This window comes from Chrysemys picta, chromosome 10 (genome assembly GCF_011386835.1).
Source record: "Chrysemys picta bellii isolate R12L10 chromosome 10, ASM1138683v2, whole genome shotgun sequence".
NCBI classification, from domain to species: Eukaryota; Metazoa; Chordata; order Testudines; family Emydidae; genus Chrysemys; species Chrysemys picta.
Genome location: NC_088800.1, coordinates 81808847 through 81836410, shown reverse-complemented (window position 1 = coordinate 81836410; position 27564 = coordinate 81808847). Strand labels below are relative to the sequence as shown.

General features: G+C 49.6%; 3 protein-coding genes and 1 long non-coding RNA gene across 11 annotated transcripts in view; 2 read left to right on the top strand and 2 right to left on the bottom strand.

Annotated features, from left to right (window-relative positions):
• The window catches only part of PRPSAP2 (phosphoribosyl pyrophosphate synthetase associated protein 2), a 32946-nt gene extending 24940 nt beyond the window's left edge, over window positions 1–8006 (bottom strand). The window contains exons 1-2 of one of the 5 annotated variants that reach the window (XM_065560218.1): window positions 7933–7986; window positions 6750–6879 (exon numbers count right to left, since the gene is read on the bottom strand). The gene's annotated coding sequence lies outside the window, so the exon portion shown is untranslated. The other 4 variants (XM_005288996.5, XM_005288994.5, XM_065560217.1 and 1 more) reach the window with 4 other exon arrangements.
• A 4813-nt stretch (window positions 8007–12819) lies between these two features.
• LOC135974082 (uncharacterized) lies at window positions 12820–15917 on the top strand. Its single transcript, XR_010591214.1, has 3 exons — window positions 12820–13810; window positions 14284–14342; window positions 15345–15917. It is a non-coding gene; the product is annotated as an uncharacterized LOC135974082 (long non-coding RNA).
• On the bottom strand, window positions 15909–21025 carry LOC101948286 (chemerin-like receptor 1). Its single transcript, XM_005289187.4, has 2 exons — window positions 20720–21025; window positions 15909–18931 (listed from the first exon to the last, which is right to left on the bottom strand). The coding sequence occupies exon 2, from the start codon at window positions 18915–18917 to the stop codon at window positions 17832–17834; it is 1086 nt and encodes a 361-aa protein (XP_005289244.1). The 5' UTR covers window positions 18918–18931; window positions 20720–21025; the 3' UTR covers window positions 15909–17831.
• A 53-nt stretch (window positions 21026–21078) lies between these two features.
• SHMT1 (serine hydroxymethyltransferase 1) overlaps window positions 21079–27564 on the top strand; it is a 16362-nt gene continuing 9876 nt past the window's right edge. The window contains exons 1-4 of one of the 4 annotated variants that reach the window (XM_065560214.1): window positions 21079–21188; window positions 25144–25279; window positions 26697–26842; window positions 27243–27358. In XM_065560214.1, coding sequence (XP_065416286.1) covers window positions 21094–21188; window positions 25144–25279; window positions 26697–26842; window positions 27243–27358 — 493 coding nt within the window. In that variant the 5' untranslated portion in view covers window positions 21079–21093. Of the gene's footprint in view, window positions 21189–22164; window positions 22325–22395; window positions 22421–23937; window positions 23998–25143; window positions 25280–26696; window positions 26843–27242; window positions 27359–27564 lie in introns of those variants that run through there. The other 3 variants (XM_005288999.4, XM_042853078.2, XM_065560215.1) reach the window with 3 other exon arrangements.

Genomic DNA, 27564 nt, shown 5'->3' with positions numbered 1-27564 from the left:
GTGCTAGGTCAGCAGGAGAGTCATAGTTTGGGGGTTCTCTATAAAGTGAGCCTAAAAACAATAATACTTAATATTTGTGCAATGCTTTTCAAACCTTGGCCTTGTTCTTGTCCATTTTTCATAGATGGGGAAACCCAGGCTGAAAAGTTAAGAGATTTTCCCCAAGGTTATGAGTTCCTGGCTTCCAATTTATTGTTCAGATCACATCTTACTTTTTAGTAAGACAGGAACATTTTCATGAGTGCTTTTGAAGCGCCAGTTCTGCAGGTCAGTAGGGTATACTGCAGAGGTAACAATTGGGCTAAAGTAGGGGAGGAAATGATAGGTATATGCATAATGCAAGCTCCAGGATGGTAAATCTGGGGGTAACATTGACCTGGTCATCCTGAAACAGGTGTTGGGGTTACTGCCAACTCATTCGGCAAAACTTTGAGTAAAGTCATAGCCTCGAAACAAGTGCATATCTATGCACACACATAACCCAATGGCTCTATCCAGACTGATCTTCGAAGTTTGGATCAGGTTTGAGAAAAGAACATTTACCCCAGATTCTCTTCCCAGCACCTCCCCCGAGTCCCCAATTCCTATTGTGTAGCTTTGGCTATGAAGTAACATACCACAGCCACTCAGGTGGAAAGTAACATTGTCGGATTGAGCCCCAGTGAAAACTGACCTCAATTCACAACAGATTCTAGACCCCCGGGGGATTTCAGGGCCCTTTGATAGAAAGAAGGGAATGGAGACAGAAAGCACCCAAATATATCACAGCTTCCAGAGCATAAAGGAGACGAGCCATTGCCATCGGGTCCCGCCCTCATTGCTCCTACATAGAGGATGATGGACAGAGATGAACTTCCCACCCCAGGGGAAGGCTGGGGATTAATCCCGCCCCTCACACACACACTTCCCCTCCCCATTTGCAGTTGGAAATATTTACATGATGATAGAACCCAAAGGTCCCAGTTGGGATTGGGAACCCATTGCCTACAAATACACAAAGGAAATGCCCTTCCCTGGAGGGCTTACCATTTATTTCCTATGCTAGGAAAGGAAACTCCCCCACCACAGGATTTCCCCTTGGGGGGAGGAGGAGAATGGGGATGAACCCACCCCACTTCACCTACCCAGGTGCACGGAGGGGGCAATAGGAATGAACCCATCCCCCACTCCTCCCCTACCCTCCCCTCTTGCCCTGGGGGGGGGGGAGGAAAGGGTACAGCAATGAACCCATCCCCCACCTTACCCGCCCTGAGACGGGGGGGAATAGTGAACCCATCCCCCACCCCACCCCGAGTCACGGAAGAGGGAGTAGGAATGAACCCATCCCCCACCCCACCCCACCCCGAGTCACGGAGGGGGGAGTAGGAATGAACCCATCCCCCACCCCGCCCGCCTCGTGGGGGGAAGGGAGGAGAGGGAATAGTAATGAACCCATCCCCCACCTTACCTGCCCTGAGGCGGGAGGGGCAGTGAACCCATCCCCCACCCCACCTGCCCTGAGGCGGGAGGGGCAGTGAACCCATCCCCCACCCCACGCCCCGAGGCGGGGGCAGACTGGACCCGAGCCGCCCCAGGGGTGCCCGCCTCGCCCAGGCAGGGGGGACGTGACGGTGGCCCTCCCACGCCGGGGGCAGAGCGGGGCCGCCCGCGGCGGTGGTGAGCAGCTGCCCCGCGCCGGGAGATGGGGAAGAGCCGCCCGCCCGCCCGAGGATGGAGCGCGCCCTAGGCGGAGATGGCGGCGTGGCCGAGCCCCTTACCTGCCGTTCAGCGCCACTCCGGCCCCCCCGGCTCGCGGGAGAAGGCGGCGGCCCAGCCGGCCGGCGGAGGGAGGGGAGGCGGCGGCTTGGCTCAGCCCCTCGCCGTCCGGCTGCAAAATGGCGGCGCCGTGCGAGGGGGAGGGGCAGGGGCAGCCGCGAGGCGCTGCTCCCCTCAGCGACCCCCTCGGGTAGTGTTGGGGGGCGGCCGCGGGGCGCTGCTCCCCTCAGCGTCCCCCCAGCTCATGGAGGGGGGCTGTGGGGCGCTGCTCTCCTCAGCGTCCCCCCAGCTCATGGGGGGCTGTGCGGCGCTGCTCCCCTCAGCGTCCCCCCAGCTCATGGGGGGGGATGTGGGGCGCTGCTCTCCTCAGCGTCCCCCCAGCTCGTGGGGGACATTACTTCCCTCAGCGTCCCCCCAGCTCATGGGGGGGGATGTGGGGCGCTGCTCTCCTCAGCGTCCCCCCAGCTCGTGGGGGACATTACTTCCCTCAGCGTCCCCCCAGCTCATGGGGGGACTGTGGGGCGCTGCTCTCCTCAGCGTCCCCCCAGCTCATGGGGGGACTGTGGGGCGCTGCTCCCCTCAGCGACCCCCTCGGGTAGTGTTGGGGGGCGGCCGCGGGGCGCTGCTCCCCTCAGCGTCCCCCCAGCTCGTGGGGGGACTGTGGGGCGCTGCTTTCCTCAGCGTCCCCCCAGCTCATGGAGGGGGGATGTGGGGCGCTGCTCTCCTCAGCGTCCCCCCAGCTCATGGGGGGGGCTGTGGGGCACTGCTCTCCTCAGCGTCCCCCTAGCTCATGGGGGGGGCTGTGGGGCTCTGCTCCCCTCAGCGTCCCCCCAGCTCGTGGGGGACATTACTTCCCTCAGCGTCCCCCCAGCTCATGGGGGGGCTGTGGGGCTCTGCTCCCCTCAGCGTCCCCCCAGCTCGTGGGGGGCATTACTTCCCTCAGCGTCCCCCCAGCTCATGGGGGGGCTGTGGGGCGCTGCTCTACTCAGTGTCCCCCCAGCTCTATTATACTGGGTGTGGCAGGCAGGCGTATCCATGGGTGGAGATGCATGTTGGGGGGTAGGGTGACCAGATAGCAAATGTGAAAAATCAGGACGGGGTGGAGGGTAATAGGAGCCTATATAAGAAAAAGACCCAAAAATCGGGACTGTCCCTATAAAATTGGGACATCTGGTCACCCTACTGGTCGGGGAAGGTGGTATAGGCATAGTTACAGGGTCCATGTGTAGGGGTAGATAGATGGGGGGGGACCCTGAGCTGTGACTGCCTGGGGAGAAGAGGTGGGTGGTAGTCGGTGGGTGTAAATAAAGGGGTGAAGGGCTTGTGGGGGGGCAGATTTGAATAGGAGTCAGGGAGTGGGTGTGGATGGGGAGTGGGTAGCAACAGAGGTAGACATAAGGGGCCAGGAGTTAGGGTAGAATTGATTGCACAAGGAGGGCAGTGTGTTGGAGGAACGTTACACTGAATGGGAGAGCAAGCATAGGAGAAACCAAAGTTGTGTATGGTACAACACCCGGCGCAGTGATGGATACCATTATTTATTACAACCATTTCCTGAAAATAATAAGCCTCCTCTCTAAGTCACACTTTGGCAAGTCAAAAACATAGGGCCTAGAATCATAGGATTAGAAGGGATCGCAAGGGTCATCTAGTCTGACCCCCCTGCCAACATGCATCTAAACCAGTGAATTTCAACCTTTTTTCATTTGTGTACCCCTAAAATTTCAAATGGAGGTGCAGGCACCTTTGGAAATCTTAGACATGGTCTGCAGACCCCCCAGGGGTCCACAGACAGTTTGAAAACCACTAGTATAAATCATCTAAGGCTATGTCAACACAACAGACCTTACAGCCGCACAGCTGTACCACTACAGGTCTCCTGTGTAGCTGTTCTTTGCTGGCGGGTGAGCGCTCTCCTACTGGCATAATTAAATCACCCCTATAGCAGCGTTAGCTATGTCAGCAAGAGAGCCTCTCCTGCCCACATAGCACTGTCCACACCAGCACTTTTGTCAGTGAAACTTATGTCGGCCAGGGGGGTGGTTTTTTCACACCCCTGACAGACAAAAGTTTTGCCAACAAAAGTGCTACTGTAGACAAAGCCTAAAACAGATGGCTCTCCAGCCTCCTTTTGAAAATCTCTAGTGAAGGAGCATCCACAACCTCCCTAGGCAGTCCGTTCCATTGTCCTACTGTTCTTACAGTTAAGACGTTTTTCCTGAGATTTCATCTAAATCTGCTCTGCTGTAGTTTGAACCCATTGCCTCTTGCCCTGCCTTCTGTGGCAAGAGAGAACAACTTTTCTCGATCTTTTTTATGGCAGCCTTTCAAGTATTTGAAGACTTATGTCCCTCCTTAATCTCCCTTTTCTAAACTAAACATACCCAGTTCCTTCAGCCTTTGTTGGTATGGCTTGCATTCTACCCGTTTCATCATCTTTGTCGCTCGCCTCTGGATCCTTTCCAGGTTCTCTACATCCTTTCTATACATTGGTGATCAGAATTGGACACAGTACTCTGGTGGAGGCCTAACCAGCGCTGACTAGAGTTGTACTATCACCTCCCGTGACTTGCATGCTATGCCTCTGTTAATGCAACCCAAAATTTCATTTGCTTTTTTTTTTTTTGCAACAACATCACATTGCTGACTCATGTTGAGGTTGTGATCCACTACAACTCCCCGATCCTTCTCAGCAGTCAGCTGCTGCCAAGCCAGTTATCCCCCATTCTGTATTTGTGCATTTGTTTTTTCTTCCCTAGGTGTAGCTCCTTCCGTTTGTCTTTGATGAATTTCATTTTACTGTCTGTCTCCGATTTATCAAGATCCCTCTAAATTTTAGCTCTAGCCTCCAAAATGTTGGCAATGCCCCCAGCTTTATGTCATCTGCAAATCTGCCTGCCTGATTTGCTATAGCCGAATACTGCCTTTACGCTGCTCTGGTTTCACAAAGAGACCCTAAACCTGATGGATCCAACCCCTGGAAAATATCCTGGAGCAGGGGAAATTTGAATGTGGCACAGTCCACATCAAGCAGGCATAACACATCTACATTACCTGCCTTCACCGTCCCAGCATAGAGGATATGGTAGAGGCATGGGTAGGGAAAGAGGTTGTGGTTGGAACACTGCTGAGCTCTGGCTATTCTCAGCTACAAGAATGGTCCTTTGAGGGCTTGACAGGCCTCAGAATATGTGAAGGCCTCAAAAGGTGTGATAAAGTCACCTTTGCCCCCCACCCCAGTGTTTTTTAGTCACTTACAAACAACATAGAATCATGTATCAGAGGGGTAGCCATGTTAGTCTGCCCACAAAAACAATGCGGAGTCCGGTGGCACCTTAAAGACTAACAGATTTATGTGGGCATAAGCTTTTGTGAGTCAAAAAACACTTCTTACCCATGAAAACTTATGCCCACGTAAATCTGTTAGTCTTTAAGGTGCCACTGGATTTAACACAGAATCATAGAACTGGAAGGGACCTCGAGAGGTTATCTAATCCAGTCCCCTAAACTCATGGCACATTAAACACAATTGCACTTAATTTTGAGTTTCTTAGCAGGACCCCCTGCATTCTTTATCAAACGTTGGCTGAAAACGTAGTTGAAATCCCCAGCTGCTTTGCAGAAAGAGGCAGAGTTAGCCACTCTGTCTTTAAGGCTCTATGTTTATCACAGCCACGATTTCAATGATTTTCAGATTTATTTATTTTTTAATAAAAAGTCATGGTCTTTGTCATCCTGCACAGCCTGCAAATATGTAATACTGCCATGAATTTTCACACATTTGGATTTCTATCTTATATGAGGGATTTTTTTCATGGTTTTCAGTTTTTAAATGAGTTTAAAACTTTTTATTGTAAAATGGAGGATACTTTTGTTTTTTCAGTTTCCCATGATAAACAATGTCAATTATAATCTGTGCCACGATTTTAGCATTTTTAAAAACCAAAGTTCTAATTTGTGCAATTTTTGCCATGACAAAGCTGTGTTTTTTTCCGTGACAAGCAGCCAATGTCTATTCTTCATTGTGTGGCTGCATATATCTTTACTTTGGAGTGAGACCTTGGGCTTCTAGGCAGATATTCATATCAGTACTGAACCCTCCCCCCTCCCTCATACTTCTGAGAGCCTAACATAAAAGGGGAAGGAAAGTCAAGTGATCTCCATTGCCTCCTGTCAGGCAAGTGGTCCTGCATTCAGTTTCATATCTTTAAATTACAGCTTTCACTAACATGAGCTGGATTACTTAATTTTTGGTCTGCATATAGCACTTATCACTCTAGTATCTCATGATTGCTCATTTCACTTAGATTCCATAACCTTTGCTTATATTTTTAAAACTTCCTTCCTTCCATCAACCAGTTTATCATCTCTCTTCATATTCTGGTAAAACTGAATGGAGCTTATCGATCCATTTAACATGGGAGCACAGAATAGATTCCAGATGGGAAAGTGTCATTTTTTTCACCACATGTTCACACAGAACTAAAGCATTTATTTCTGCTGAGTGAACAAAATAAGTTACATACTGTGGGCCTGATTCACCAGTCACACATTTTCTATTCAAGTAACTCTGTTTATTTCTGTGGAGTTACTTCTGATTTACACTGGTAAGTGAAAGGAAAAAAATCAAGCCCTGTAAATGGATTTGTCTATAACCTGACAGGTGTTTCCCAAGATCACTGAGCCCTCCATTTCTTTAACTATTTTTCAGCGTCTTGGGTTGATTCCCTCCCTGGTGCAGCATTGATTTCGTCTTGAGCAGGAGCACCTCACTTCTAGCTAGCAGGGCAGGTCTGAAATTTATTTCAGAAGTGATGGCAATAAAATGTCTTGGAGCACTTGACCATTGACACAATTGGCAGCTTCCCCTAGAAACATTTAGCTACCTTAGGGCACCCAGAATCTGCTGGTTGAGGGTCTGATCCGGACTGCATTGCCCCAGTTCCCTGACATTATTGTTACAGGTCCAAGCAAAGCGAGCAGGATTGTCTTACCACAGGCTGGGAACCAAGAACATCTGACTTCTGATCCCTGCTTTGACACTAACTGCTTTCTGTCGCTTTAGGCAAGTCACTTTACCTCGCTCTGCCTCCTTTTGCAAATCTGTAAAATGGGAATAATTAACTCCCCGGGAGAAGAGGATTAGTTAATTTTACAATGTGCTATACAAGTGCTAAGAATTACTAATACACCTGTGCCAAAGGATCAGGCATGAGCATGGTTCTTTTTATATTTGTATTTTATAAAATATAATTATTCAGTTAACAGTCATTTGAAGGCCTATGCAAGATACCTCAGTTGGGACTCAGCCCTTGGTGTAACCCGACTACAGTTCATACTGACTCATGTAGGGAAGTTTCCTTTTGGCAGTTGTGACAGAATTGGTACCCACTGAAGTTCCTGTTTGATTCTTGGGAGCAGTAACATGCACCAGGATGGGGGATTCTGCTAATTGGTTAAGTCCCCTCTGGAACCTGGCCATAACATAGACACAACAGTTCCCCTCTAACACCTGTCATCTAGTCCACAATTTCGCCAACCCCAAATGTTCAAAAATCATGAGTCAGGATCACCAAAAATCATGAGATTGGCTTTAAAGTCATGAGATTATGTACAAATAATAAAGTTGGTGGTGGTCTTATTTGCCTTCTCTTTTTGAGCCTTTAGGATGAACTGAGGTCACATTTTGAAGCCTTCTTCACAGCCACATGGGCTAGAAACTTAGTTTTTCTTAAAGAAAAGAATGAAGGCTGAAATCAGCACAAATCCACTTGACTCCAGGAGCTGGGGCTTTAAGGAAAACAATAATTATCATGAGACTCATGATAAAATCATGAGAGTTGGCAACACTGAGTCCCATACTTCCCCCTCCCCTGGCTACCCTCACCCAACTGTCTTCCATCCAGCAATGCTCAGCTGCATGTTTTTAAAGCGTGTTTATTAAGCAATCTTTCTGATTATGATTGTTAGCAAGAATGGAACACGACTAGGGAACCACAGCTGTACTCAGATACTACGGTGATGGAGCCATATAAATAGGATTCATCTTCCCTGTAAATTGGAGTTCAACAATGCATAAACACAGCCTCCATTACAATGCATTGTCTCCTAGAGCCTGCAAGAGTGGTCTGCATTGCTCAGATACTTTCACATGGATAGTTAGTAGTTTTCAAAAACCTACCATCTCTGCTGTGAGCCACTATCAGCCTCTCCTTCTTCGCTGCCTTGTAAGTAATGGACAAGAAGAGCTGTTCCCAAGTCAGCATAGTGGGAGAGATGGCCAGTGGCCAGCAAAGGAGACAGAACATACCAATGAAACTATAAATACTGTTACAAGTCTAAGCAGCCATTGGTGCAATTTCCTCATTCCCTGCCCACCCTTGAAAACATTGTGGGAAACAGCATTTCCCACAGTCTGATTCTTGACAACAGCCTGGTTCGCTAGACACATGGAGCAGGTCTTATCTATGCTATGTTAAGTGTCATGTAAACACTATATAAATATTTTATCAACAACTACTGCCTTATGGTGACTTAATAGCCTAAGAGAAATAGGCACTCTAGCTATTTGTTACAGTCTAGTTTCTGCAGGGTTGGGTGGCTTTTCACTGATAACATACCTTTCAATCCTTGTTTTCCTGTTTGCAGGAGTTCTCAGCTTCAGGGTTAGTCTGAACCGACTCACAGATTTGCCATGTTTGCAGGAATTAAAATGGCAGCATACGTTATGAGCACTTGGCTATTCCCCCCCATCAGGTTTCAAGTGTTCGTGAGGGATGAGGGGCTTGATAGAGTATCTAGTATCTAACTAGAAACAGCTCACTACGCATGCACACACATACACATAATGTAAGTCTCTGGAAAGAGAGTTGGGAGAGAGAAAAGATGTGTAACAAGTGTTGCCTTAAAAGTAGGACCTTTAGTGGCATCAGTTTCCCTTTGAACTGACTGATATTTCCACCTGCCCAGCCTCTCTGGGCCCAATTCTGTGATTTAGAGAGTCCTGTCATTTTGCAAAATTTTTTAGTAACTTTTGTTCAATTTGCTATTTTACAGACACTTTTTGCACTTGAAACTCATTTACAAAAGAGGGAAGTTCAATTGGGCAGATTCACTGGAGTCATCACATTTTAGAATAAGGAAACTGAAAAGCTAAGTACTAGTGGTGAAATACCCAGGCACCACTTAGCACTTAATTTGCATCCTACAGTGCCTTACATTCACTGCTTCACTAAAGATTAGAGCGGGGTGGGCAAACTTTTTGGCCCAAGGGTCACATCCTGGTATGGAAATTGTCTGGCGCCATGAATGCTCACAAAATTGGGGATTGGGGTGTGGGAGGGAGTGAGGGCTCCGGCTGGGGGTGCGGGCTCTGGGGTGGGGCCAGAAATGAGGAGCTCAGGGTGCGGTAGAGGGTTCCAGGCTGGGGCAGGGTTTGGGGTGTGGGTGGGGGGGTGAGGGCTCTGGCTGGTGGTGTGGGCTCTGGGGTGCAGGAGGGTGGGACTGAGGGGTTCGGAGGGTAGAAGGGGGATCAGGGCTAGGACAGGGGGTTGGGGCGCTGGACAGGCTCAGGGGTGCAGGCTCCGGGCGGCACTTAGCTGAAGCAACTCCTGAAAGTAGCGGCATGTACCCCCTCCGGCTCCTACACGGAGGCACGGCCAGGCAGCTCTGCACACTGCCCTATCCGCAGGCGCCGCCCCTGCAGCTCCCATTGGCTGCAGTTGCCGGCCAATGGGAGCTGCAGGAGTGGCGCTTGGGGTGGTGGCAGCGTCCGGAGTCCTCTGGCTGTCCCTACACATAGGAGCCGGAGTGGGGACATGCTGCTGCTTCCGGGAGCCGTGCAGAGCCATGTCACGTGCGGAGAGGGGCAAGCCCCGTGCCCCACTCCCCGGGAGGAGCTCGAGGGCCAGATTAAAACATCTGTAGGGCCGGATGAGGCCCCCGGGCCGTAGTTTACTCACCCCTGGATTAGAGGGTTCAGTCAGTGTTATGCCCTGAGTAGGCATTTGGTCAGTAGCAGTAGCATTTTCTTTCATAGAAGTTGGTATGGAACAGGCTGTAATTACTTGGACATGGAATCCAGAACAGGTTTATATTTTAGCATAGCAGGAGTCTATACAGAGGCACGAAAGTCACACAACACAGAAAAAAGTTCTGTTCATAGCATATGTAGTTGCACAGAGGCAGGGTGGGGAGAGCAGAGCAGCATTTACTGTACATCTGGCTCCAGGATGGCTCAGGGCAACCTGCAGGAATTGCGTTACTGACTGCACTTTTCTGATCCTTCCAGGAGCAGCCTGCACCGTGACTAGTGGGTGCTGCACAGCGCATATGTTTTGGCCTCACCCCTGAGCCAGCAGACCACACTTCCTTGGGCCACAATGCACTGGCAGGGCAAATAGACCCCTTCCCTGCTGCTTCTGAACACTGGGTGAGAATCCAACCCTTCTGCTGCACAAAGAGGCTGTGGTGCCGTTTCCATTCATTAGCTTAGCACAGGTCAAGCTATGCCTCTAAGACTGCTGGGGCAAGGTCAACGATAGTCTTAGTATCTTGTGTTATGCAAACACAGCCAGCCTTCCTACTAACCAGTCCTTGTCTAGCCACAGACAATTGCCCTTCTTGCTACCCCTGAATGCCAGCCCTGGCTTTGAATCTACCCTGGATAGGCAGAAAAACAGTTGTTGTGGCACAGGTGGGCCATGGAGGTTTTTATAGCATGTTGGGGGGGTCTCAGAGAGAATCATAGAATATCAGGGTTGGAAGGGACCTCAGGAGGTCATCTAGTCCAACCTGCTGCTCAAAGCAGGACCAATCCCCAGACAGAATTTTGCCCGAGATCCCTAAATGGTCCCCTCAAGGATTGAACTCACAACCCTAAGTTTGGCAGGCCAATGCTCAAACCACTGAGCTAAAGAAAAAGGTTCAGAACCCCTGGGCTAGCCTGCCTCATCTTCAAGTCTTGACCACATCTCACTCATGACAGGAAACTGTAGCCTACATTTCCTGCCAAATTAGCAGGCTCTAAAATACGCTCCCCTTTCAGCTATTCTCGCTCTCTGAGCGCCTGCATACTATGCTTTGCTTGAACTCAGAGCTCGGCTATTCAACCAGTCCATCTCCCAGCCCAGCAAGGAGACACTGATTTAAAAGATGGACTTACCAGGAGAGTCTCATAGGAGGCAGCCTCTTATCTCCATTGGGAGGTCATTAGGTTTTACAAGAGGTTCCTCATGTCTGAGTCACCAAACAGCTTGAACTTCCTCCCCTGTCACATTGCCTCCCCTCTCCTTCCCTTCCCTGGCACTTCCTTCTCCATGACATGCAGCCCAAGCACCTTGTTCTCACCTTCACGGCTCTGTGTAACTCCTCCCCTACTTTCATCTCGGCTGTCCGTTCCTCTTGTGCCCTCTCTGGCTTCCTCTTACCTGTTCTGTGTCCCCCTCTATGCTTAGCTTTATTCCTTTCCTGGGTAGTCTCCTAATCTCATGAAGGAAATGCCCTCTCTCCTCCAAACCCACTTTTCACCACGGCCTCCTTGATGGGTCTCCTCCCTGATGCTCACACCGGCACAGTAGCCTCATGTGTCCTTTTTGTCAGAGCTAGACTGTAAGCACTTGGGCTATAGACCCTGACTTAAGAGGTTTAGCAAATCGTATACTAGATTTGTGTCACTCTAGCGCCATGATACGTAAATAATAACCAACTGATGCTAAGAACATGTTTCACACTCCAACTTAGACCAGGCCTTAGCTTACCGGAAATCCCATCACACCCTTCGCTTAGGTGCTGTCTTCATTACAAGCAGAGCCACGTCAGGAGACCCACTTACACTACAGTTATCCCCCATCATGGTTGAAATACCGTTCTGTTTTACAGTGCCATCTATTCTATTTTACAGGGCCGAGGAGTGCTAGAGCTCTGCTCCGCCTAAGATTTTAGCACAGTTTAGGAACACTGTTAGGCTCTGCCTGCAGTGCAAGATGTAGCTGTGTTTTAAATACGTCAGGACATAACTATGTTGTAACTGGACTCTTTGAGCCGGGCTTTTTTGCTGCACAGGTCCAAAATCTACACTCACCATACCCGAGTCTACAGCCTGGCTTTGTAACAACATTCCTCCAGGCAGGGCCGGTGCAAGGAAGTTTCGTGCCCTAGGCAAAACTTCCACCTTGCGTCCCCACAGCCCTGCGGCAGCTCCGCCCCCCCCTTCACCCTGAAGCCCCCCCCCCCTCGGCAGCTCTCCCCCCCCCCGTGGCAGTTCCCTCCCCCCGGCCTGGGGAGCCCTGCAGCAGCTCCCCCCCGCCCTGAGGCACCCCCCTACTGCAGCTCCCCACCCCCCGGCCCGGGGATCCGTGCGGCAGCTCTGACCCAGGGGTTCCCCTGGGCTGCCGGCGGCGCGCTGACCCAGGGAACCCCTGGGCCGCCGGCGGCGGCTCAGACTCCCTCTCCCTCCCAGTGCAGCGGCCGCTGTAAACAAACAAAAAAAATTGGGGGCACCGCTTTTTAGTGCCCCCAAATCTTGGCACCCTAGGCAACCGCCTAGTTGGCCTAAATGGTAGCACCGGCCCTGCCTCCAGGTCTGGCCAATAAAACAGCAGTTGTTACCCTGCCCTCAAGAACCACACTCAAACATGGGTCAGGCTACCGTAATTCCTGCCTAGGGGCTCACCATACGCTTCTGAATCTACAGCGACCCTTCCAGCAAGAGTCATCCTCCAAGCCCTGCAGCTATGTCCCTCACCAAACTGCTTTTAATACTATATTTGCCTTACTCAGTTCACCAAACACTAACAGCCTTGCCAGATCCACCTCTGCTGCTAATCCACACTAACCCCAATTGATTCTTCCTATCCCCTGCTGAGGCTCATCCCTCACAACCCTCCACTTTGATCAAATGAGTTGTGCTTTCATAGGCTCACCCAGGGAGTTGCCTCGTCACAGGAACCAATCATTTTTCACTGCAAACAGTCAAAACGAACTCTCAGCCCTTTCTGAGAACACCTCCTCCTTTCTCCCCCCCCCCCCCCCCCCGCACCTGATTAAATTTAAAATCACCTTGAAAGTACAACTGCATCACGGGGAGGGGAATCTATTGCCTGGACTCACTGGTCAGCTTTGAAGGAGTTTTATGGTTTTGGTGACTATTTTATGCTTTTTTCATAATTAACCTTTTCCGATAAGAGAGTGACAACGAAAGTGGACATGGAAGAAAATCAATACGTTGCCCTTTGGTTACAAATGAGAGATCCTGTGATAGTGAGATAGTCTGACATGGGAGAACTCAGCACAAGGGAAGATTTAAGTTGGAACTGATCTTGTCTCCGGCTACAGCTGCATTGACGTTACTGGGGTGTTTGGTTGCGCAAGGGCTATAGGATCAGACGATGATAGCACCAGTTCTGTCTCCAGAGTGTTCATTAACAGAGCCATGACTGTGAGCAGTTAATTACTTTTGTTTAAAAAAATCGCCAGTGCCCTTTCTGTGTGTGGCATTTTGCAACACCTACAATATTGTTTCAGCAGGTGTCACCAGGTGGTGCTGCTACAGAGTCTTCCAAGTTCTTTTTCCTGGCATGCACAACCGAATGTTCAGTCCTGGGAAGACCTGTTGTGTTGTTGTTAGCTTTGGCTAGGCCCAGTTCCGCGTTGAAGGCAGTTTCTGTACGAGCAGCAGGACAGTTTGATTTCTGGCCTTGGAATCTGATTTGAGTCAGTTCTTAGGGCAGAGTTGTCCTGTAAGACTTGAGGATGACTGAGAGTCCTGGAAAAAGGGATTGCCTGCTGTGCTGTTTGACCACCTCTGTTCCAGGCCTGGAGTATGTGTGTTAATGACCCAAGTTACACTTAGAATACACCCAGGCATCACTGATTTCTTCTCCACTGGGAAGCCACCTGGAAGGCCTCAGACATCTGTTGCTGCTCAGCAGAGGGGCAACACTGCTGTCAGAATGGGACACTGGCATCAGGAGAAGGCAGTATATAATGGACTAGGGAGGGGACATGAGGGTGCTTGGCACCTGTGAACAATCCTGGCACGTGGATATTATCACTGGTACGCTCTTCAGAACGCATGTTTTTTTGGAAGTGATTTGAAGATGGGGCACCTGGCAGGCATTATGGGGAAGCCTTCTGGAGCATACAAGGAGGCCTGAAAGAAGGCACCAAGTTCAGGGTGGGATGAATTGACAAAGAGGTCTGTAAGGAGGCATGTTTAGGCAGAGGACAGGGTGAGTGGGGGTTAATGAGGGCAAAGGTAAATGATGGCAAGAAAGGAGGTGGGTCAAGTGGGGACATGGGACTGGTAGGTAGAATTCCAGGATTCTATTTCTGACTTTGTGTGACCCTTGGAACATTAAAACCTTTCCGTGCCTTAGTTTACCCCTAAGATTTTAGTCTGCCATAGGGTTTTCTATAATGCCTAACACTAACATCTAAGTTCCTGAGGGTAATAATACCTACCATACAGGGGTTTTGTGGGGCTTGATTTACTGTTTTGAGACACTAGTGTATTTTCTTTCTTTCTAGGCACTACTGCATTACAAATAATAACTAAGCCTCACCGCACCCTTGAGACATGCTGCAGGGTATGTATTATCCCCGTTTTACAGGTATGGACACTGAGGCATAGAGCTGTTGAGTCCTACATTTTCATATTTGGGCAACAAAGTTAGGCACCTGAATAAGTTGCCTGATTTTCAAAGGCACTGGGCACCTGCTGCTCCCACTGAAATTAATACAAATCTAGGCAATTAATGTTAGGTACCCATGGTTGCACAGTTTGGCCTAAGTCATTTTCTCTCTGTCACATGGGGAGCTGGAGTCTGTGGTTCATAAAGGCTGCTTTGTGGTTGTGCCACTTCGTGGGACAAAGGGCTGTTGTGGGGGCACCCAGAACCCTGCTGCCGAAATACCCCCTGAAGGCTGCTCACTTTTATGTTGGGGACTGGGTCAGTGCCCAGAGGCCTTGGGATTGGGGCCTCCTCCTCTGGATTTCTGCCAAACATAGTGTAGCTAGTCCAGAGAATCTGTGTCAGAGAGTCAGAGCCGGGATCAGAAGTGCCAAGGTCTGTGCTGTGAGAGCCACTCCTCTGTAGGAATTACATGGACTTTGCAAACATAAGTAAAAATCAAGGAGGTCAAATGCTGGTCTGAACAACCTTGATACTGCAGTTCACCTCTGGGAGTAAGTAAATATCCCCTCAGTTGCATACTGCAGAACAAACACTGCACTTGTCGGGTGCAGTTTGATCTGGAGAACAGTCAGCAATTGCTGGCAAAGGTCAACTCTCTCTGAACCCAGCCCTGCAAGCGCTTACCAGGGTGCTTGACTTTGTGACTAGTCCCACTGAGTTCAATGGAATTACTCACATGCTTAAAGTTAAGCATTGGAAGGATCAATGTCTGCATTAATTCTGTTAAATACTGCATAGGTCAGTGGACCCCTACTGGCTCCCTACATGTATGTGAGTGACAGTTCTCATTCTAGGCAGCCACACAACGTGTTCATATGTGTGCGAACCATATTAACAGGTAGGGAGAGCAGAGCAGATATAATTTATGCTCTTTTTTCTCACTTGGATTAACAGACTGCTATTGAACATCGGGGTTTCCCAAACCTGCTAGGTGAAGGGAAAGGCAGCGGAGGACAAGTTACACAAGGACAGGGCATGACGGCCTCCTAGACCAGCATCTCACTCTATGCTGAAATGCCTTTCCTGATCATAGGTTTTCCCTTCTAAAAAATAAACCTGGCCAAAGACTGATCACTCCTGCTGAACAAAAACCAAAACCCTCATTCGCAGCAGCTTCCAGTCTGACGCTCAAGCAGATACAACCTGGAGGCATAAGGGGGGTATTATTTCGTCATTTGCAACCCACTGGTTTTCCAATGTATCAAAACCACTGAGATCAACTCATAAGCGAGGAGCCCAGTCTTGCAATTGGACCCACATGCACAGATCCCTGAGCCCAGGTTGGAGCCCCATTTACTTCAGTTTTGCCCCTAACACCAGTGGTCTCCGGATGGTTCGGCTGTTTTGGTTAGTTGTTCCACTGCCCAAGGTGAACTTGCATGGTCAGTTGTGATCATTGAGTATTTCCATGCATTTCAGCACAGGGTGGCACGACAGTCATTAGATCCACAGGATGTGTGTTTTTAAATGTTTTTATTGATTTTTAACATTCATTACGTGAAGTACAAACGATCAGGTCTCAGCTATTTGAGAGACAGTAAAATGTCTAACATTGAGAGCTGCCAGTCAGAAAAACGTGTATTTTATATCAAACCTGAGTAACAGGGCACAGCTATTAGTCCACATCCCAGTATATATTGGGAGGAAAATTATATAGTTTTACTACCTAGAGTCCTGGTCCTGCAAAAACACATCACTTTACTCACATGAGTAGTCCCATTAACTCAAAAGGGATTACTCCTGGGAGTAAAGGAATCCTTTCTATTGACTTCAGTACATTTTGGATCGTGCCCATACACAATAGCATCAACGAGGATAAGGACACAATGCGAAGAGGATCAATAATACAATGTCTTCCAGCCACCTTTTTGCTGAACCGGTTATTTTCTCCTAAGCCTCTAGTTCACTAGGACCAGTGCACCAGATAATAGTACATGACATGAAAAAGGATCTTCACATCTGCTGATCTCACTTATTTGTAAACAGGATTTATCAGGACATGCGTCTGACAAAGTGGGTATTCACCCACGAAAGCTTATGCTCCAATACATCTGTTAGTCTTAAAGGTGCCACAGGACTCTCTAACAGGACTCTCTAGGACTTATCAGAATATCTTCCCCCTTTCTCCTCTGTGTGTGTACATATATATATATAGGTTTCAGAGTAGCAGCCATGTTAGTCTGTATCCGCAAAAAGAACAGGAGTACTTGTGGCACCTTAGAGACTAACAAATTTATTAGAGCATAAGCTTTCGTGGACTACAGCCCACTTCTTCGGTTGCATATATAGGAGCAGCAATGCACCATGTTGCCACTTAGTGGCACCCAAGCATTTTGGGACCTCTGCAAAGAGCAGTTTGTAGGACACTTGGCAACAGCTACCGCTACGCTCCTGCCACCCGACCGAAGTCAGGTGAAGTCAATGAGGCTACACAGCTGTAAATATAAGTGGGGTTTCGCCCTGGGTGTATTGCATCAGAATCCACAAGGTGATCCCCGAGGCTACGCTGGACAGAAGACATTTGTTAAATGAGTCACTGTGGAGAGGATCCTAATATTTCTTTACGGGGAACCCTGATAAGATAAGGAAGACGCTGGGAGACCTGTCAGGGGACCAACAAAATAACAGTACACAAGCCATTAGGCCTAAAGGGTTGGCTCTTCAGGTCCTGGATGTTATACAGAAGGTGAGCAACGCGGAACTGATGACTGGTACGGTCTGACTGCTGGTAAAGGAAACCTGAAATGGCATCTTCATCTTTTAAACATGGGTATTGTGGAACACATTTTGCTAAGCAAATATTGGCTTTTTTCCAAGGGAACGCTACAGCAGGTATCAGTGAAGGCAGGGCAATAAAACAGACAAACTTTATCTAGATGTAACGGGCCAAGTGCAGACTGGGTATAACCCAGCTGCCATTACATTCTCTGGGCCACATTCAGTGCTTATGTTTCAAGTTAACAATGAGCAGAAGTGGCAAAAACAGAGTAACTTGCACTGATCTGGTCCTCCATGGGTGTGTCAAAATGAGTGTGACTTACACACTGAGGGAAATGAAAAAGGGGGAAATAGCAGGAAAAACAACCAACAGGAGAGTGTAAAGCGTATGTGGCACGGGGTTGCTACTTATTTAACAACCCTCTGTCAGTTGCTTTTCATTCTACAGCCCCGCTCCATCCAGCTGTTTCACCTCCTTGGTGTGTAAGTCACCCTAGGTTTCGCACATCCAAACTGGAGCAAATCACACACCCAGAGCCCATTTCTGCCTTCAGTGACACAATACGACTCTGATTGAAATCCACGGGAACTGCACTGGCATGGCAGAGGACAGAACTGGGTCTCCTGTAACTTACCACTAAAATTTGGGCCATTAGCTACTGATTAAACCCCCGGAATTTCTGCTTCAGAAGTGGCTCTGGATTTTCTCTTGCTGGCCAGGGTGGTCAGGATGGAGTCCTCACTGAAGGCCCCCTCGAAGGCAGAGAGGATGGACTGTCGGAACTTCTCCTTGAAGTCCTGCCCCACAAAGACATAGAGGATGGGGTTGATACAGCTGTTGAAGAAGGCAAGACTGGAAACCAAGGGGATCCCTATGTAAAGGGCCATTTTCAGCTCCTGATTGGAAGAGTTTTTAGACATTTCCAGCAAGCAGAAGACATGGTACGGGAAATAGCAGAGGAAAAAAGACACTGTGACAGCAACAATGATCCTGAAAGGCTTAGTGGACCTGGCTAGATGGCTCCTTTTCATCCTGACGGCAATGATGCTGTAGCAGACAAGGATCACGGTGAAGGGGATGAGGAACCCACATAAGAATCTGGTTACGATCATAGCTTTGTGCCTCATTCTCCACAGCCGACGTGTCGCCTCAGATTTATAGTCATCAGACAGGGCAAAGTTATTGTAACAGCTGGTGACGTTCTTCGAATTAGTAGCCGTGTCTCGAAAAACAAGATACGGAGAGCTGATGATGAAGGCTAGGACCCATGTGACCAGGGCAATGTTGGAAGCCAACTTTGGTGTCCGGTGGTTATGAGACCACACAGGGCAAATCACCGAAATGCACCGGTCTATGCTGATCACTGTTAGGAGGAAGACGCTAGCAAACATGTTGAGGAAGGCAATGGTGCTGTTCAGTTTGCACAAGAGCTTCCCAAATGGCCAGTGAAAGCCCAGGGCAGTGTAGGCGATGCTGAAGGGCAGAAAAAAGGTGAAGATGAAATCAGCAACAGCCAGGTTTAGAAACCACACGGCATTTACTGTCTTCTTCATCTTGAAGCCAGCGATCCAGATGACAAGGCCATTGCCCGTCACCCCCAGCAGACACGCAAGGCTGTAGACCACCATGGAAAGGATATGCATGCTCTTTTGGAGGCCAGAGAAGTAATTGGACACAGTGGAGTTTTCATGCTGAGTGGTGGAGCTGGTTGAGAACAGCGAAGAGGAAGAGACGTTTTCCATCACCATCTGGGCTCCTGCAACTAGACAAGAACACTTCTGCTATTATTTGCAGCACTGGCAGTTGCCGGGCAATCGGTGTGAGGTGAGAATTTTTGCCAACAACAGCGCACCAAAAACCCGTAAGACCATGAATCTGGGAAATAACTGACATTTAGTATTGACAGTGCTTATCTAGAGCTTTTCATCTGAGGCTCTCAACAACACTTTACAAAGGTAGACCTATAAGAACAGGAGTACTTGTGGCACCTTAGAGACTAACAAATTTATTAGAGCATAAGCTTTCGTGGACTACAGCCCACTTCTTCGGATGCATGCATCCACGAAAGCTTATGCTCTAATAAATTTGTTAGTCTCTAAGGTGCCACAAGTTCTCCTGTTCTTTTTGCAGATACAGACTAACACGGCTGCTACTCTGAAAGGTAGACCTATGTTACTGATGGGGAAAGTGAGACATAAGGTATTTAAGTACCTTGGCCGTGATCCCAGAAAGGAGGTGCCACAGCTGAGAGTAGGGAAGACCTGTGTGTGAATATCAGAGGGCTGAAACTGGTCCTAAAGGAGCCCTGTATCTGGTGCCTGATTTTGTCCAACAGTTAAAATAAGATGTTCAGGCATAAGTTCAGCCGCCATTGGAGCACCTTGGAGCCCCACTACTATAAATGGAAACTTTGAAAGCACAATACCCAACTCACAGGGAGAATCGCACCGGGACGCTTTTCTCCTCTAACAGCAAAAAAGAAGAAAGCTACACACAAAAAGTCTCTATTTCCCTCCAAGCACAGTTGCCAACTTTCACACGGTAAATAAGCACCCTGATTTTCACAATAAGCTAAAAATCAAGCTAATCCCATTTCAAAACAAGGCCAAAACAAGCCAATCCCTAAAAGCCCCAACACTCTAGGTGACTAGATCCCCCCGGCGTGCAGTCTGGGACTGTGGTGGGTCCTCTGTGCACCCCTGACTCTCTCCCCCTTTGCCCCCACTTCCCCCTGCTTGCCGGGAGCCGATCAAAAAAAAAAGAAGCAACAAGCCAAACAAGCAACAAGCCAAAAACTAGCCAACAAGCAACTCACAAGCCAAAAACAAGCCCAATTTCTGTGTTTTTTTCACGGGTTTGGCATGGCTGCCTCCAAGAAGGAGCACATTTTTGTGGCAGGGTTACGCGCAGGTGACGCTCCAGTTAGGAGGAGATGGTATTCCAAAGGCTGGCACTGAATGGGTCCTGGAGACCCTAGAGGCTTAGGCTCTGTGTTGACACTGGGCACAGAAGCTACTCTTTCTCTCAGTCGGTGTGATACGGTCACTACCAAATGGAACATTTTAGGATGGGCATGTGGTCTTCTCACTGCTCTAAGTCATGGGTGAAATCCTGGTCCCCTAGAAATCAGTGGATGTTTTGCCATCAATTTCAGTGGACTCAGGATCATAGCCCATGTGAAAACTACCCAGGAAATTAATCAGACATGGGCAAGCTACCAAAAAAACACCTCTCTTGCCCACACCTCCCCTAATATGCTCTGAATGGCCCTGCATCTCGCCAGAGATGCTGGTAGGATCGGAGTCTCATGCACTGAATATGGTACCTTATTCTAGCCCTCAGTGATCCTGTTACCTGGTGCTTTATAATTGAATTCTGTTTCAGCAAGGTGCCTTTTAGGATACATCTTTCAGTACAAAGTATAATAATTTATTATAATCTCCCATTTACAAGCAAATCCCCTTTTGAAGTCCCAGCCCCCTCCTGCTTTTTTCACTGCCCCCCACCCCCATTTAATTCCTGGCACTCGGATTAACTTGGGACCACTCACCGCTGCCTTATGCCTCTCACCGCTTCTCTGCTCTCAGCTTCTGGGCACGGTGAGCAGTGCAGCCGCTGGGCTTATTGTCAAGAAGCTTTCGAGACAGTGAGTGGCTCTGAGAGTGATTCAGGATAGCTTGTTTGGTCTTTCCATGGCCTGAGTTCATGGGGAATTTACGGGGCATCATTTATTCCACTGTCTTGTTCCTCAATTTACAGGGAGTAGAATTTAACCCATTGGCATCTCTGGCCATAGCCTGTCCCGAGATGTTGTCCCAAGCAATCACTTTAGTTGGCAGGATGAAAGATGTCTCAAAGGTGCAGCTGTGAAAATGTGCCAAGTGACCCAACCCCATCCCGAGTGGAAGCTGTAATGCTGGGGACATGTGGCCCAATTCACTATTGTATTGGGCTCACAAGTCAAAGAGAATTCCCCAAGCGGATCGCAAAGGGACAGATGCCTCGAGAGACCATCTGAGGTGGGTACAATCTGCCTGAGCCTCCTGTCTGTCCGCATCAAGGGCAGTTTTTCCTCCTGGCCTTTTAATCGTTCCTGAGAACAGGAGGGAACCTGCTCTTACTGCTTTCGATCTCCGATCTCCCTCCTCTGCCATGCGAGACGCACAGGCCCCTGCAGAAGTTGCGGAGGCCCCCTTCTAGGGTTCATTAATTCAAAATCACATCCTTAATATTGCGTGACGGCTGCCCACTTGGCTGACACACTGGGGACTGAACCAGTGACCTGCACAGCTGTAAAGCTTCTGCAACTGCAACTTGAGTTACAGAGCAACCATTGCAGCTGGGCTGTGCAGTGCCGATCCTAGCCCATTGGGGGCCCTAAGCTGGAATAGCCCCCCACCCTACATACTAATAATTAATGGGGGGGAGCTTGAGCTGCGCAGGGCCCCAAGCAATTGCTTAGCCTGCTTATGCCTAGCGCCAGCTCTGGCTGCATTGAGTGCTAGTCTCTGTGGATTGGCACGGATGGAGGGGTGGGGGCTGTAACAGTTGCATGAGTGCAGGTGCCTACTGGGGGAAGGGGGAGCGATGCACTGCGAGGACCCGGATAGTAAAGAGCTCTGGGTGTTGGCCAGGCTCCCAGAGGCAAAGAGCTCGCCCTTCCTCAGCCGGCGGGGAGATCCCCCTTGCCTACCCAGAGGCGGATTTACCCCACCCCCACGCTGTCTGCTAGGGTCGATCTCCCCGTTCCCGCATGCTGCGAGCCGGCGGAGCTCTGCGGCTCTCCATGCTCCCCTCCCGCTGGGCATCGGGCCCCTCCTCCTCCCTCGCCACCCCCAACGTGGCCCGGGCGAGGGGCTCTGGCAACCCACTAGCATCATCCCCCACCCACGTGCTGCTCTGGGGCTGGCGGGCCCGGCTTGGCCAATAGTGTGGGGGCAGAGGGCGGGACGGATGGCACGCGCGCCTCCGATTGGTTGAGGCGATTCCGAAGGTTCCCTGCGCGGGGCCCGCGGGCTGCTCGGCGATTGGCTGAGAGGGAGGCGGGGCATGTCTGAAGATTCCAGCCCCGGGGCGCGGGGGCATGGTGCTGCTCTAGGTGCGAGTGGGTTGAGTCTGCTCCGAGCTGCGGCAGCCCCGGCGCGCTGGGAGCCTGGTAAGTGCGGCGGATTCCCACCGGGGACCCTCAGCCCTTTCCCAGCGCGGGGGCTGTAGTCTAGAGAGGCCCTGAGCCAGGTGCAGCGGGATCCGGGTAAATCTGCTGGCATTAGCCCCAGGTGCAGGCGGGGCTGGGGGTCGCTGTCTCTCTCCTCTTCTCCTGAACTGTCTGGGCTTTGTGCCTTGGCTGGGCTGAGCTGAAAGGAGTTTAGCAGCAGCTGCCTCTGCTCGGGGGGCTGGGAAAGCAACAGGAAGTTGGAGCCAGGGTCTTGATACTTCTATTTTGGGGATCCCTAGAATCATAGAATATCAAGGTTGGAAGGGACCTCAGGAGGTCATCTAGTCCAACCCCCTGCTCAAAGCAGGACCAACCCCAACTAAATCATCCCAGCCAGGGCTTTGTCAAGCTGGGCCTTAAAAACCTCTAAGGATGGAGATTCCAGCACCTCCCTAGGTAACCCATTCCAGTGCTTCACCACCCTCCTAGTGAAATAATCTCAGATTGCCTGTCTGTCTCTTTTATGCCCCCAGCACCTCGCTGGCTGGGATGGCAGAATTGAAGTTGGAGGTAACGTAGCAGAGGCTGGGACAAAATCATTGTTGAGATGGAAAGTGATTTCCTCCCTCTTTTGCAGCACATGAAGATTTGGGCTTGTTTTAAAGAATGGGACTGTTGGGAAAGTGGGTTTCAAGTGTAAACTAAATTTCCCCTTAAATCATAGTGACTGAAAGTAGTTAAAGCTCTTGAAGTGGGAGGAAATGGATTCTACACTCTCCTTCTGTCTAAAACAATCTTTTCTTTAAAAAGAAGAACAGGAGTACTTGTGGCACCTTAGAGACTAACAAATTTATTAGAGCATAAGCTTTCGTGGACTACAGCCCACTTCTTCGGATGCATATTTGTTAGTCTCTAAGGTGCCACAAGTACTCCTGTTCTTCTTTTTGCGGATACAGACTAACACGGCTGCTACTCTGAAATCTTTTCTTTGAGGCCTACTGCAGGTGAACAGGAAAATAATTATTTTACTGATTGTAATATTTTATAAGTTGAATGGGAGCTGTCTCCAGCCAAAATGTATAACACAGACCCTAGCTGAAGGGCACAAAGTGAACTACATAGTGCTTTTCCTGAAGCATCAGGTGTCGGCTACTGCCAGAGTTGAGATACAGGATCTGACGGACCGGTGGGTTGGATATGATCCTTGGATCAGGGACCATATCTTTTGTTTCCTGTATAGCGCTGAATAAACAGTAAGCACTTAATGGATAGCATGGTCCAGTGGCTAGAGCCCTGGAATGGGAGTGAGGGAGGGACTCAATTTCGTACACGGGTTCCTTTTCTGCCACTTACTCTTTGTGACTTTTGGCAATTTGCTTCACCCTGCCTTGCTTTCCCCATTGAAGTGGAGAGAACAGTACTTGTCCACCCACCTTCTGTAACGGTGATAGGGATATACCAGTGACAAATGCTAGAGAAGAGCTTATTATTTGTTAGTTAATAATGATCTGGTCTGGCCGGAGCTGGGATATCAGCCTGCATGGAAAGGCAAATCCTACTTTTCCAACCTAAGCCACATTTCATTCTGACTCCATTTTTGCAATTCAGCTTTTCGGAGGTGCAGAATTTACAGTGCCACAAAGAGCTAACAGCAGATTCATGGGGGAATAAAGGTAAATTTAGAATTGCAGGGCGGGAGGAGCTCTCAAGCCAGGGCAGACGGCTTTCCAGATGGCCTTTAGTTATTTGGCACTAGCAAACAAAATGAGATTGCCTCATTAGCTGTACATGGCCTTTCACTAGCCTTGAGGAGTTAATGTTTAAAAGGAGTTTTTGTTTTTGACTAAGACATGACTCAGAGTTTATGCTTGTTAGCGTATGAGCTCCACAGAAGTCACGTTGCTGGACTTTGATTAGTGGATACGTAGCTTTTCGAATTGCATTGGTCAGGCCTGATGGTCACACTTACTGTAAATATGGCACTTGGCATGGATCCAGTGTACTGTAACACACACGCTCTGGGCCTTTGACCTGCTCTGTGACCCTTAGTCATATCGGGCAGGGCCTTGCTCATATGAGAAATCCTGTGGTCTTACATGGGACTACTCCTGCGTGCAAGGTGCTACTTGTAAATAAGGGTGGCAGAGACATTTATCAGACAGTGTGGTGAATTTAATATCTCTTGTATGTTTCAAGCAGCCTGTCCCTTTAAGCAGAGCAGCAATTTAAAAAAAAAAACATACTTCTGTCCAAAAATGTATTTACCAATTACTGTTACAAGTAGGTCCTAACCTTTCTGGAACTAAGAGTTTGGAGGAAAAACAATACTTTTCTCTCTTCAGTGTGATTTTGACCACACCAAGTGCTGGCAAATGCCCAGTTTCGCTATTTCCTGTGTAGAGTCAGATCAACAGTTTTCCCCGGTTGTATGTGTGGATCTCTGACCCAGCAACAAAGAAAAGAAAAACAGCTAAAATAGCCAAGTGATTGTAGAACCACAACAACTGGCAGGGGTAGGGATAGCCCTGAAATGACACTTTTTAAAAAAATGGACTAGATTTTCAATGGATGGGGTCTCTCTGAACTGTAGAGTTTTCATTATCAGCTTGGTCCCAACCACACTGAAATCAGTTCTTTCCATGGATTTGGATCAGGCCCTGTATTCATAGATTCATTGGGGTTTATAATTTATAACTCGGCACTTAATTCACTGCAGGCTGCAAACTGGAACGTCAGGTCACACCCTGGGAGAGTTCACCTCCGGTGGGTGGTTGTTTTTAACAGTACTCTACAAGCTGTCTCACTCTGTTTGTTTTCAGACCACGATATATCAAGCAAGCAGCTGCCCCCAGCATGGCTCACTTAACCAATGTCAATGGAGAGCTCCCCAGCGCTGAACTCTGGATGTCCCATAACAAGATGGTCATGGAGCCGCTTGATACCAGTGACCCGGAGGTGAGAAGGCTTTTTTCCAGCGTTTGTGGTGGGGAAAGGGTTGTGTGCATTTTGGCAGAGGGGAAACCCAAGCACTCGTGGCACGAGATCTTGATTCATCCTCCCAGCTCCGGGACCCATGCAACCAAAGGGATGTTGATCTTCCTGAGGCAATGACTCAGGCTGGTGGGTCAGTCCAAGTTTGGTCATCCAGTCCTGGGTTGTCACTTGCCTCCACTCACCTCATTTCCCATTCCCTCTGCCACACGCGGCAGCCCCAAAGGGGTGGCAAAAGAGAGGGCTTGGTAGCTCTCCTCACCAGTGACTGGGAGCATTACCTCCATGGTGTTCCCAGCCCCTGCTGCCGTGAGTCTGAAGTTCCCTCCAAACCCAACGCTCCCATGTGGTGGCCTATAGCGGTGCCACATAATAGCTCTATTCATTGTCTCATCCCAGATTTCTCAGGCCCAGGGTCTTTTTTTCCAAACGGGATCGGATATTATTTATATGGAAATGAGCACAGCTGTGGCCCTTGCATCTAGCAGCTTGTTCCATGACAATGGAGCAAATGAGAAGGGGAGATCTATAGCCATTAGAAAGTCGCCTGTTTCTTTCTTCCAGCCAATTTTCACTTCCATAGTGCCTTGCTCCGTTCAGTATCAATGTTCTTCCAAGTGCTCACTTTTGGGAAACGTCTTCTAACATGCAGGCTAACGTGTGCTTAATTTCATCGTGTTAGGCCTAGGTTATTCCCCCTGGCACTGCCCTAAATAACTTCTCCCCGTCCTGCGTATTCTCATCATCTTCCCAATATTTGTGGATTTGTGTCTCCCCCGTCTACATTCCCTTAGGCTAGGTCTACACTACCCGCCTGAATCGGCGGGTAGAAATCGACCTCTCGGGGATCGATTTATCACGTCTCGTTGGGACGCGACAATCGATCCCCGAATCGGCGCTCTTACTCCACCAGCGGAGGTGGGAGTAAGCGCCGCCGACAGAAAGCCGCAGAAGTCGATTTTGCCGCCATCCTCACAGCGGGGTAAGTCGGCTGCGATACGTCGAATTCAGCTACGCTATTCACGTAGCTGAATTTGCGTATCTTAAATCAACTCCCCCCTGTAGTGTAGATGTACCCTTAGCCAAGCTCTATTTTTAACTGCAGTGAGTCAGCCTCCCTCCCCGGGTCTCTTCTTGCTCTTCCCTGCACGCGCTCCAGTCTGTCAGTATCTTTCTGGTAGAACGACGCCCGGTGTTCCAGGTTCACAGGCACAAGAGAGAGGATTCTTGCCTCCCTTGTCCATGGCGGGATGTCTCTGTATCTTTCCATTCTCCCGTCTGTCCCCCATCGTAGAGGGGGGAGACACAAATGAGAGCGCACCTCCCAGCGTCCGATGCTCTGTACAGGACTGATAAGGAGGGGGCTTCTTCTCTCTTAAAGGTGTATGACCTCATCAAGAAAGAGAAGCGGCGCCAGAGGCTGGGGTTGGAGCTGATTGCGTCCGAGAACTTTGCAAGCCGAGCGGTTCTGGAGGCCCTGGGCTCCTGCATGAACAATAAATACTCGGAGGGGTACCCGGGACAGAGGTGTGGAATGTGGGGGGGATTCACATCCAAAGGGTGTTTTCTGGGGGTGGGAGAGAGTCCAACCGTCCCTGGCTTGGCTCACTGTCCTTGAGGAAGCGATCGCTGCTCCGTGACGGGCCCAAGCAGCCACCGGCTGTAAATTGGTCCTTTCCCGAGGCAGTAACAGACCCGGCTGCACTTCGCTCCTCGCAGAATGAGGCCAACGTGGGCCGTCGGCCTGCAGCTTCCCTGCTAGGACTGTCCCTGCCGAGCCTGTGGAGCATCAGGCCGGCTCCTGCCCAGACCCCTGGGGGAGAGAAGAGGGGTCCGGTTAGCTTGTACTCTGCCACTGGCGTCGGGGCTGGAAACGCGAGGCGGCGCTGATGCTGTGAGACTCCTGCTCTTCTCGTCCGTGTTGCAGGTACTACGGCGGGACGGAGTTTGTGGATGAGCTGGAGATCCTCTGCCAGAAGAGAGCGCTGGAGGCTTACGGGCTGGACCCACAGAAATGGGGGGTCAATGTCCAGCCATACTCAGGTAACAAAGCCCAGATCCTCCCTGGGAGTAGGGGAACGGGGATGGCCTTGCCAATTGCCGAGCCATTGGGACCCCTGCGTTCCAGAACCCAGCCCCTCTTCCTGGGCTGGGTACAAGTCGGGGTGCTCAGAGGAGACTGCTTTAAAAACCCCTTCCCAAGGTCACAGCCCGGATCCTGGCCCCCCCCCTCCGAGAGCAGCGGTACC